Source organism: Dipodomys spectabilis, unplaced genomic scaffold, assembly GCF_019054845.1.
Source record: "Dipodomys spectabilis isolate Male_0828 unplaced genomic scaffold, ASM1905484v1 ptg000024l, whole genome shotgun sequence".
NCBI classification, from domain to species: Eukaryota; Metazoa; Chordata; class Mammalia; order Rodentia; family Heteromyidae; genus Dipodomys; species Dipodomys spectabilis.
In genome coordinates, this window is record NW_024870701.1 from 33,122,334 (window position 1) to 33,134,216 (window position 11,883).

General features: G+C 44.0%; 1 protein-coding gene across 1 annotated transcript in view; it reads right to left on the reverse strand.

Annotated features, from left to right (window-relative positions):
- Alpk2 (alpha kinase 2) overlaps positions 1 to 5,607 on the reverse strand; it is a 102,053-nt gene extending 96,446 nt beyond the window's left edge. Inside the window, exons 1-2 of the mRNA XM_042675100.1 lie at positions 5,499 to 5,607; positions 1,953 to 2,070 (exon numbers count right to left, since the gene is read on the reverse strand). Of these exons, the coding sequence (XP_042531034.1) occupies positions 1,953 to 2,070; positions 5,499 to 5,607 (227 nt within the window). The remainder of the gene's footprint in view (positions 1 to 1,952; positions 2,071 to 5,498) is intronic.
- Between the last annotated feature and the right edge of the window lie 6,276 nt (positions 5,608 to 11,883).

Here is an 11,883-nt window from a genome sequence, read left to right on the forward strand (position 1 = left end):
ACCCCAATGTTATATGATTGATGTTTCCCTCCCTTCTAGAACTTTCTAGGCTTTCCCTCTCTCCTTCCTCCTGAGTCCCTTGTCCAATGGACACATGTGGATCACAGCAGCATCGTGTGGCTCAGCTAAGAGTGGTCTGAGGAGGAGGACACAAGGAGGATGGGGAAGAGTGCCACTGGATACAGGAAGGAGGGGAAAGAAAAAGTGGTAAATACAGCAGCAGGCTCTTCACCTCGAAGAAGAACGGCAGATCACATTTGTTAGATCCCAAATGCCCTCCAGAAACAGAGAATCAGAAGCCTCCAGAAATCAAAGAGCTCAGAGTTAATGACCCAAAGTCCCAGTCAGATAAAAGTGCTTTTCTTAGAGCCATGAGCAAATCCACTGGTTGACAGTGTGTTGATAGTGGGGGGACAATGTGAGACTAACGTTATAACTAACACCTTAGCTTGGTGTCTTTGAAAGGCATTTGCATAACACGTTCCTAGTCAGATGACAAGCTCTGGACACTGTGTCCAGCTACTGACTGAAATGAGGTTTTGAGGACTTTTTGCCTGGCTGTCATTGATCCTCTTGAACTCTGTTGCTAAGATTATAGGTGTGAGCCTTTCGCCAAGGGGCTCTTTTGTTGGACAGATAAACAACATGGTTAGATATTTGGTCAAAGTCACATAGTAAGAAAATGGCACAGCTGGAATTCAAATCCAAGTCTTATTATTCTCGGACCCAGGGCTATGGGGACATGTTTACATCTGCCAGTCACCTTTATACCATGTTCTGCAGGGCTACTAGCTCCTCAGACTCACACAAAGGCACTGTGGCCAATGCAGTACTATTGGGGACCAAGGGCACAGACTCCCTACACAGCTTCAACCAGAAAAGTTTTCATTTTCTCTACATATTAATACCCTGACTTCATCGAAACAAACAGTTCCTGGAAGAATGAAAAAAAAAATCCCATTATTCTGGACTACAACTGCTTCCTAAAATGAAGCCCTACGAATGGTTTCTAGTCTTAATTCCATCACCAGTTTTCAGTGAGATCAGGCCAGTCATTTCTCCTTCCTCCTTATGCATGGAAGGCTAAATGACTGGGCTGAGATCCTACCATGCTTTCTTCTTTTTCTTTTTTTTTTTTTTGGTCATGGGGCCTGAACTCTGGGCACTGGGTCTGGGCACTGTCCCTCAACTCTTCAGCTCAAGGCTAGTGCTCTACCACTTGAACCACAGCACCACTCCCGGCCTTTCAGCTTATGTGGTGCTGAGGAATAGAACCCAGGGCCTCATGCATGCAAGGCAATCACTCTACCACTGAGCCGCCTTCCCAGCCCCTTACAATGCTTTCTTAATTCTCCAGAGAAAATAGCATTAAGTGAAAGGCTCATTTAATGTAGGAAAATGGCTAGACTGCTTGAATAAAACTCTAGATTAAGCTTAACTCCACTAACGGCAGCAAGTTACAGAAATGTAATTAGTCGCTGAATTTAGCAAATGGAATTGTTCCTCAATATCCAAGGGAGATTGTTCCAGGACATTATCTCATTCCCACAGATGCTAGTCTCTTACATAAAATAGTGTGTATATATAACCTACACTCATCCTTCTTTATACTTTGGATCATTTCTAGGTTATCTTCAACTCCAAATACAGTGTGAATGCTATGCAAATAGTTGTTACATGGAATTGTTTGGGGGATAAAAGCAAGGAAAAAAGCCTATACATGTTTAGTACAGATGTAATTTATTTGTTTGAATATTTTCCATTCACAGTTAGTTGAATCTATAGCATGAACCCAAGGAACAAACGTGGCCCCTGGTTGATACTTTGACTAATGGCTACCAATAGCTCATTTAAAACTAGGCCTTCAGAAGCAAACATGAGCCAGCACAGTAACCAGACCATGACAGAATACAGGATGTTACTAAACAATCCACACAGGCAAAGTCACTTACCAAGAGAGTTGTAGCAAATGAATATATTGATCCTCAAAAAACTCATAGCTGGAAATGATACCACATTCCTCTATGGCTTGACCATTCTTATACCAAGTTACCTCCGGCTTGGGCTGGCCTGATGACAAGGGGGAAAATTATTCTCATTACTGTAAGTAGTTTTAGAAGAAAAAGTCATAATGCTATGAACAAGAATGGACAATGAGTAATAGGAGTGAGCACAGAGGATGGAAAGCTTCCTCTCCTTGGTACAAGTGATTGAGTAAGGCTACAGACATGTTATATGCCTCAGTTGGCACTGTGCTGGAAGTAAGGGAAGGAGGGTGCAAAATGGGAAGTACTATCCCCAATCATAAGAGCTGTTAAGAAAAAATTGCTCAATAGGCAAAGATATGAATGGTGTCTTTCCTCAATGTCATATGAGGACAAAGTCCCATCCAGTAAAGCTCTTAGGGGACATACATTGTTTCACTCAGTGGTTATTACTGACTAACACTGCTAGATTCAGTGGAGGCAGATATTAACTTGTAGCTTTTTAATCTAACCACAGATGTAAATTTCCATTCAGCAGAAATGATAATGTCCTAAGGACATTAAACACACAACTTCATTTTATCCTAACATTATTAACTCACCTATAAATACCTTGCTTCCAGAGTTGAATGAAGCCTTTGAAACATTAATTTCATATTTGCTTAGAAATCACTTTACTTTTTTGAAAAATTATACTTTAACAGTGCTCAAAGTCCACTGTGCATTATAGTACAAGAAGAGAAGAACAAAGTGGATGAGAAGAATAAAACTGCTATTTTTTTTCCTGAAGAGGAAGGAGTTGGGCATGGATTCTTTGCAGGTGGGGATAATGCATACATGAATGATGTTGTCACAGAAATTGGCCTGTGCTTTCCTCAGAGGGTTTCATACTTCCTGGTGATCAAGTCTGATGTTAGGCTAAGTGTGCTTTAAAAAATAAACCAGGAATGTCACCCTCCTGGGACTTTTCCCTCTCTTGTCTTCAGGATATCCCAAGGATATCCATGTCACTGAGAATGTACCACATAGCCATGAAGGAAAGTCCAGTATTTGAAAACAATCCACTACTCTGCATATTCATCTGTTTTGTCTTATTTAGTTAGTTATTTATTTTGGTCAGTCATGGGGTTTGAACTCAGGGCCTGGGTACTGTTGTCTTATTTATTATATTCCCCAGAGATCATACAGATGAGTAAGAATACCCTATTTTCTTTCTTTCTTTCTTCCTTCCTTCCTTCCATTCTTTTTCCTTTTTCTGTCTTTCTTTCTGTCTTCCTTCCTTTCTCACTTTCTCTTTCTTTCTTTTATTTTCTCTCTCTCTTCCTCCTCTTCTTCCTCCTTCTCCTCTTTTTTCTGTTCTGCTTTTGAGGCAGGGTCTCACTTTACAGTCTAAGCTGACTTCAAACACATGATCTTTCTCCCGCTATCTCCTAGGTGCTGAGATTGCAAACAGGTATCACAACACAATAGCCATGAACACTTTATTCTTCTAAGACCATAGCAAGGGGCAAGCGTAAAGAGGCCAGGAAGGTAACAGAAGTGAGAGAAGCCTGTGCCGTGTGTGGGATCTGAGGATACTGAGAGCCTCCCTTCCCCTCTGAGCAGTGCCATTACTGTGCTTTCTGGCAGCTGTGGGTTGTTCCTCCTTGCCTCCTCCTTCAAGTGGGTGCCTGAACAGCTGCCCTGAATGCTAGGAGCCCAGAGGCCTAGATGCAAGACAAGCAGGGGCTTGCCTGGGTCTCTGACAGGCAAATGATGAAACCTCCCAAAATGAGCTTCCTTGAATTATCATAAAGCTTACTGAATAGAATTCATTTTTGCCCTGTATCTCCCAGTTTTGTTAGGCTCTTGTTTAGGATCTATCTAATTGTTCCTTTTGAGTGCATGCATACTTTTGAAGTATATATACTGTGTATGAGCTGGACGCAGGTGGCTCATGTCTGTAATCTAGCTCCTTAGCTACTCAGGAGGCTAAAATCTGAGGATTGCAAATCCTGCCTGGCTAGGAAAATCTGTGACACTCCAGTTAAGCACCAACAGGGTCAGAAGTAGAGTTGGTGTCTTAAGTGGTAGAGTTCTAGCCTTGAGCAACACAGCTCAGGAACAATGCTCAACCTCTGAGTTCAGGCCTCAAGAATGGTAGGAAAAAAAACACAAAACCCTGTGTATGGGAGGTGGTCCAGGGAAAGCTCCCCCCACAGCCCTCTGTTTATTCACACTGATCAGGACTGAATGATTTCCTCCAGTTTCCTAATGGCTTCGTGGGTATTTCCCTTTAGGCCTAAATCATCAGTGAGAAATGAGAAGTGGTATCTTGTACCTTGTGGGTGGTTCTCTTTTCTCCCTTTTGTGCTGGAAATCTCAACTGAAAATCCTCCCTTCCTTACCCTTTAAGTTGTTTTCGTGGTAGTGGGGATGGAACTCAGGGGCCTTGAGCTTGCTGGGCAACTGCTCTACCACTTGAATGATACCCCAGTCTAAATCCTCTCTTTAAGCTTTCTTTTAACTTATTCATTTTATCTAAAGATGCTGGGGATGGAAACACAGGGCTTTGAGCATGTTAGGCAAGCCCTCTACCACGGAGTTACACCCGCTCCTCTTCATGTTTCTCCACCCTCTGTGAGTCACATATTGACAGCCACTTGAACATTTCAGAACAATCTGACAAATGTGTGCAGTGACCTGAAGCCAAGTTTGGGTCCTGTCTGAACTCATGGAGACTCTTGAAAGATGCAGGTCAACCTGTGTCTCTCCACCTATCTAAATGATATTGTGAGCACAAAGGAAGCAAACTTTGCTGAGCACACGGTTGGCGACTCCCTCATCCAGACTGAAGACATGGTTTTCTTACAACTTCTGTTAGGAAAAGGCAGCCATTTCCAAGGTGGACACTTCTCTCTCTAGATTTAGGAAAGGAGAATCAAGGAGAAAAAAGATTTCTATTTCCCTTATGTTCCTAAGGATAGATACAGAATTTAAGAAACAAAAAAGAACCACCTACCAGAAACAGGATACCAGTTCTTTGTTGAATTGCTGCCTCTAATTTTCTTTGAATGGGCAAGCAAGTAATTGTGTTTGCCGCTGGCGATACCAATCAAATCTGACTAATTCTCCAATCTAGGAGAAGTTCCTGTCCTTGGCTTTTCCCGAACTAAACACCCTTTGCCTCAGTTTTAACCTGTTCACTTACTAGCAAGCAATAGGAAGTGAACTTAGCTAACTGGGCACATCAGTTAAAGGGTAACAGAAGAGCTCACAGTAGACTTTCTGAAGTAAAGTGACTCACACTATTCCTTGGGGGCCACAGGAAGTAGAGAGTGGATTGTGTGAGAAATTAACCAGCGTGGGAGTTACCTAACCAAGAACTACAGCATGAAATGAGGATGATCAGTGTCCAAGAAGTCATTATTTCATTACGTCTTTATGAGCCAAGAAACCTGGTCTGTAGAAAGGTGCTGGGGAGTAGGGGAGGGGGTTTGGGGAGGGGAGGATAGCTCCTCTAGAAATGGTTACCAGCTATGATGCAGCGAAGGACAGCGTCAGACCTCTCCAGGACCTTTTGGGAAAGCAACGTGGATAAAAAACACAGCTTATGCCTCTGGGGCCTGTCCGAGTCTGTCATCCTTTCATGCCACGTGATCTGAAACAGAAAAGTGTTCAACATCACCATGTCTTCTGTGATTGATCTGGCTTCCCCAGGAATTCCAGAAACCACATGGTATGACTACACTAAGACTCAGAGAGGTTCATCAGCTGCCTGAAGATCACACAGCCCAAAATGGCTGCCACCCTGAAGCTGCCTTCACAACCGTGCGATGGGATTCCCTTAGCACATAGGGGCTGGCAGAGGTGCGCAGGGACAGCAGATCTAACGCAGGTCTGAGAACACAGGCTCCCTTCCCACTCATTCTACCTACTGATACAGATTAGCCACGTTTATACTCTATGCCACCCTGAGCTGGAGCATCACATCTGGCTGACTCCAGAATGGATCACCCCACTTCCCTTTGCAGCCCTCAGAGAGAAGAAAGAACCACACTGTGGTCACCAAGAATAGAGAAGAGGCGGGTAGAAACTATAAATGAATGTGGGGATGCTAGGGGGCCCCCAAGAGAAGCTTGAACTAAGCTAATTGCAGGAAAAGCTGATCTAAAGGACACAAGTGTGCTGCAGGAGGGGAAGGCCCATTCCATGTGGCTTTGGCAACACCTGCTTAACGTTTACACCCTTCCCTACCTCTTTCTGCTTACTTCTCCAGGTTGTCTGATACTCAGAGAGACTGTAGCCAAGGGCAGTTAAGTTTCACCAACACCTAAACGTCCTCTGTTGAGGATGCTGGTGGCTCATGCGTTCAATCCCAGCTACTCAGGGGGTGGAGAGTGGGAGGCCTGAAGTCCAAAGCCTGCTGAGGAAGAAAGGTGTGTAAATTCCATCTCAATCAACAGCCGGCATGTGGCACTTTCCTGTCATCCCATTTACAATGGAAAGCACAGATAGGAAGATAATGGTCCCGCCTGGCCCAGACAGAACACAAGACCCCATCTCAAACACAACCAGAACAATCATTTCACCCGTAGAGTACCTGCCCAGCAAAACAGTAGAGTTTTAACAGTAGAGTACCTGCCTAGCAAACATATAAAGTGCTGACTTCAAATCCTGGTTCTAAACACAAACAAACAACTGTGATGATCAATATGCGTAGTGGTAGAGGGGTGGACGATGTTTAAGGCCCTTCACCTTAGCAGCTGGCTTCAGCCACCTGATTTACCGGGCCTACTTCAAGAGGAGAAGGAATTATTCCTTGTTCAAGTGGGGTGAGGGGTTTTATGATGGTGACAACAAAAGAGCAGGGTCAGGTCCTTCCAGACCGGGCGCAGAGACCCGGAGTCCTGGGCCAGCTCTTACTAGTGAACACTACACTTGGAGCATTCTGCCAATAACAAAAGCCTGACGGTGCCCCTTGAAGGCCTCCTCTATTGCTGCTAAAGTTCACAATGATTCCTTCCTCCTACCATCAGGTTTAGAACAAGGCAAGTTCTTGGAAACAAAATGCATTCCCAAATCACCTCCCTTGTTGTGGCATCCCCACCCTCTCTGATAAGGTTGTACTAAATTTAAGAGAACTCACTACCTTCCCTCCTCAGGGCATGCGCAAAAAGAACCCTGTGCTTAGACCCGAGGCTTAACTGACTCACCTGATGGGTAACCAGGACTGCAAAGTTCAAGAATTTACAGGTTAGCATGAAAAAGCAAGAAAAGTGCTGGGGTATGCATGGACTCTTGGGCTGGAAGAGAAATTAGATGAGAGAAGTTTGAAGACAAGATTGACAAGCCTAAGGAGGGGAGGAGGGGGAGGAGGGGGGGGAGAGAGAGAGAGAGAGAGAGAGAGAGAGAGAGAGGGAGAGAAGGAAAGAGAGAGAAAGACAGAGAGAAGAAGGTTTCACGGAATTTTGTTTTATAGTTGTGAACTGGGGCCTTTTGATATTCATTAAGAAAGGCTTGAATTGGATTTCCAATTATTTATTGTTCTAGAATTTCTATAGAGCCTGGATCACATGGGGCCTCTGATTGAAGCATACCCATTCTATTTAAGAGTTGGCTGAGCCAGGCGCAGTGGCTCATGACTGTAATCCTAGCTACTCTGGAGGCTGAGATTCTGAGGATCATTGTTCAAAGCTAGCCCCAGGCAGGGAAGTCCATGAGACTCTTATCTCCAATAAAGCCACCAGAAAACCAAAAGTGGTGCTGTGGCTCAAGTGGTAGAGCGCTTGCCTTGAGCTAAAGAGCTGAAGGACAGTACCCAGGCCCAGAGTTCAAGTCCCACAACAGCAACAACAAAAGGAGTTGGCTGAGCTCTTTGTAATGTAGATGGCAAATTAGTTACACAGAATTGGAAGCAAATTCTTCTATGACATCAAGGATAGGTGCCTCCATTCCAGATTATCTTACAAACATGTTTGGTAGCTGAGGAATTTGTTTCAATTGATATAAAAGCCTGGATTTAGTAACTAACTATAACAAGTGTTCCTCTGTATCAAAAGGGTATGCTGCTCCAGTCATTCACACGAAATAACATCATACTTGGCTCTAACCTATGCACATCCTCTGTCATGCTTTAAATCATTTCTAGATTACCTTTTTAAATAACATTTGGCAGAATGCAAAGTAATGTAAACAGTTGTTAGACAATTCTCTGAGTGAAGTGCATGAGGCTCATTGCGATACTTGTGGGAAATGTCAACTCCTGTGGTTTGTTGACTCTGCTGGTATCTTTCACGTGTCTCTTTTTAAAAAACAGCTCTTGGGGCTGGGAAGGTGGCTCAGTGATAGAGCGCTTGCCTTGCGTGCCTGAGGCCCTGGGTTCGATTCCTCAGCACCACATAAGCAAAAAGAAAAAAGGCGGAAGTGGTACTGTGGCTCAAGTGGTAGAGTGCTAGCCTTGAGCTGAAGAGCTGAGGGACAGCGCCCAGGCCCAGAGTTCAGGCCCCACAACCAGACCCTCCCCCAAAAAAATAATAATAATAAATAAATAAAAATAAAAAACACCTCCACAGAGACAATTCACATGCCATACAATTCGTCTGCTTAGGAAAGTCTACAGCACAATGGCTTCCATTGTAATTGGGGTCTGCAACCATCACTGTAGTAAATTTTAGAATTTCTCACTATTTTTGTGTGCTAACCCTGGGGTTTGAACTCAGGGTCTGGGTGCCGACCTTGAGCTTTTTTGCTCAGAGCTACTGCTCTACCACTAGAGCCTCAACTCCACTTCTGACTTGTTGCTTAATTAGAGATAAGAGTCTCAGGGACTTTCCTGCCCATGCTGGCTTCAAAAAATGATTCTCAGGTCTCCGTCTTCTGAGTAGTAGGATTACAGATGTGAGCCACTGAGGTCTGGCTTCTCATTACTTTTTTAAAAAAGCAGCCCTGTATCTCCCTAGTTCCCCATTTCCATACCCTATCCCAACACATACACATCCCTAGGTCACCACTAGTCTGTTTTTGTGTCTGTAGATTTGTCTCTTCTGGACATTTCATATAAAAAGTCTCTTTTACTTGGCATAATGCTGTTAAGGGTCATCCATGAACCTTATAGCTGCCCTTAGTGCCACCCTGGGTAGTGTATGGAGGAGGGGAAGGTACAGACTTCCTTCCAGTGATTAGCAGGGAGAAGGGGTGAGAGAGGGAACAGACAACTCCTATTTGGAACCTAGGACAGTAGCAGTGCCCTTCACCAAAAACAGAGTCAGTGGGGAAAAAGGTCAATTGTCTTCAAAATGCACTGGTGGTTTATGCCTTTAATCCTATTAACTCAGGAGGTCGAGGTCTGAATTAAAGTTCAAAGCCAGCCCAGGCAGGAAATTAATCCCAGAAAAGTCAGAGCTGTGGCTTACATGGTAGAATGTTAATCTTAAACCAAAAAAAAAAAAAAAAGCTCAGCAGCTGGATGACAGTGACTCATTTCCGTAATCCTAGCTACTCAGGAGGCTGAGATCTGAGGATTGCAATTGGAAGCCAGCCCAGGCAGAAGAGGCTCAGGGACAGTGCCCAGACCCTGAGTTCAAACCCCAGGATGGGTGCATGCGTACACACACACACACACACACACACACACACACTCCAAAGTATATTCCCCATACTGCCCTGGAAAAAAAGAAGCATGTTTCCCTGTGAGGAAAACGGGTGTGTATGTAGAGAAAATAAATATGATTTTTTTTTTCCTTTGAGATCAAGTGTACTGATGTATTTCAATCTCCTTTTTGACCATCCCACAGTTCTTCCTGGGAGCAACTTCTGGGCAGAAGGCGAACTCTCCACATTTCTAGAGACTTACCCAACAATTGTGTGTGTGTGGGGGGGGGGGGGGGGGGGAGGGGGGGGAGTACCAGCATGGAAGGAAAACACTCTCCTGAGCTGAGGCAGTGCATAACTGTGGACCAAGAGTAGGGACAACTCTACATCTAGCTCTGCCACTAACCTGGGCAACTTGTTGAGCCTACTTCCTCATCTGTAATGATAATACTCCAAACATTAGAAGAATGTATGTCAATTGCCTTTTAAGAATCTGTTACATAATCAGTTTGCATACTAGTAATCAGGAGACTTTAAGGAAAGATTTTGCTTGTTGTATGAGTTTCCTTTCTGCTGTGGGTTACCGCAGTGATTTCTTTTTCAAAAATGAGGTACAATTAAGAGGTAAACATGTCTCCTGGAGTCATGCTCCTTCCTGAGAGCCTTCTTTTCCAGGGAGTGCCTCCTGGGACCACTGCTCTGGATGGACAGGAAAGAAAAGGCACACCGAGCTGTCATGGGGCTGGCAGGTGGTGAGGACCCTGGGTGTCTGCTCGCGTGCGATGCCTGCCCGGGTGAGCACTTCCTCCTGGGTGTCCCACGTGTGAAAACACTGACACACACACACACACACACACACACACACACCGTTTGACTCACCGTCAGTGTAGTCCCCACGTGTCCCCACTTTAGGGCACTGTCTGTTCTCTGGAAAGGAAAGAACAGTTAAGACAGGCTGTGGTTCATATTTCATGGCTTCTCTGAAGGTGAGACTGCTTGATGGCAAATTTATCATTCTGGGCTAGAGATGACAAATCAATACTGAATTATTGGTATTAGCAGAGGGGCCCAGGGAGAGCTCCACAGACAACTTCAGAGAAATGATGTGTGAACTGGAAAGCACACAAGATCTGTCTTTTTTTTCTGTTTTTTTTTTTTTTTGGGGGGGGTGGGCTATTTTTAGGGTAAGTTGCTTTCTTTTAAAAAAAAAAGTGTATATACCTTTAATTGTACAGATCATTTACATTTGTGTTCTTAAATTTTTGCCAGCTGCCAGTAGTTCTTGCCTATATCCTAGGTGTTCAGGCAGCTGATAGCTGAGGATCACAGTTCAGAGTCAGCCTGGGCAGAAACCTTCAGTGAACCAGCAAAATGCCAGACTGGATGCATGGCTCACATGGTAGAATATGAGCAAAAGTAAAGTAAAAAGTAAAAGCACAAGACGACCATAAGTTCAAGTGCTTAGTCCCAGCACAAAAACAAAGCAAAAGACAAAGTAATAATAAGTAAATAAATAGAATGTTTCTCCTCCCCCAGAGTACCATCCTTATATCTTAGTGAACTCTTTATTTATTTTTTTTAGTCAGTTGTGGGGACTGAACTCTGGGCCTGGGCTCTGTCCCTCAGCTCTTTAGCTCAATGCTAGCACCCTACCACTTGAGCCACAACGCCACTTCTGGCTTTTTTCTGCTTATGTGGTGCTGAGGAATCAAACCCAGGGCCTCATGCATGCGGGGCAAGCACTCTACCACTGAGCCACATTCCCAGCCCCATCTCAGTGAACTCTTAACAGGAAAGGATTTGATACTCTTTCAGGCATTTTTCTATTCATTACATAGGTAGCCATATATGCATATATACATAAATTTTATCTAATAAATTCATATTTTATAATTTTAATAGTTTATAATAAGTTGTATATGCTCACCTTGGCTTGTTTTACTTTATAATAAAGTATGGGAGTTTTTCGATATCAATACAATCCCTAAAGGGTATTTTTTTACTTTTTTTTTTAATGTTTTTGTCAGTCATGGGGCTTGAACTTTAAGCCTGGGCTCTGTCCCTCAGCTCTTCAGCTCAAGGCTAGTGTTCTACCACTTGAGCCACAGTGCCACTTCCCCGTTTCCTAGTGATTAATTGGAGATAAGAGTCTCAAAGAAGCCAGGCGCTGGTGGCTCATGCCTGTAATCCTAGCTACTCAGGAGGCTGAGATCTGAGGATCACGGTTCAAAGCCAGCCCGGGCAGGAAAATCTGTGAGACTCTTATCTCCAATAAATACTAGAAAACCAAAAGTGGTGCTATGGCCCAAGTGGTAGAACACTCACA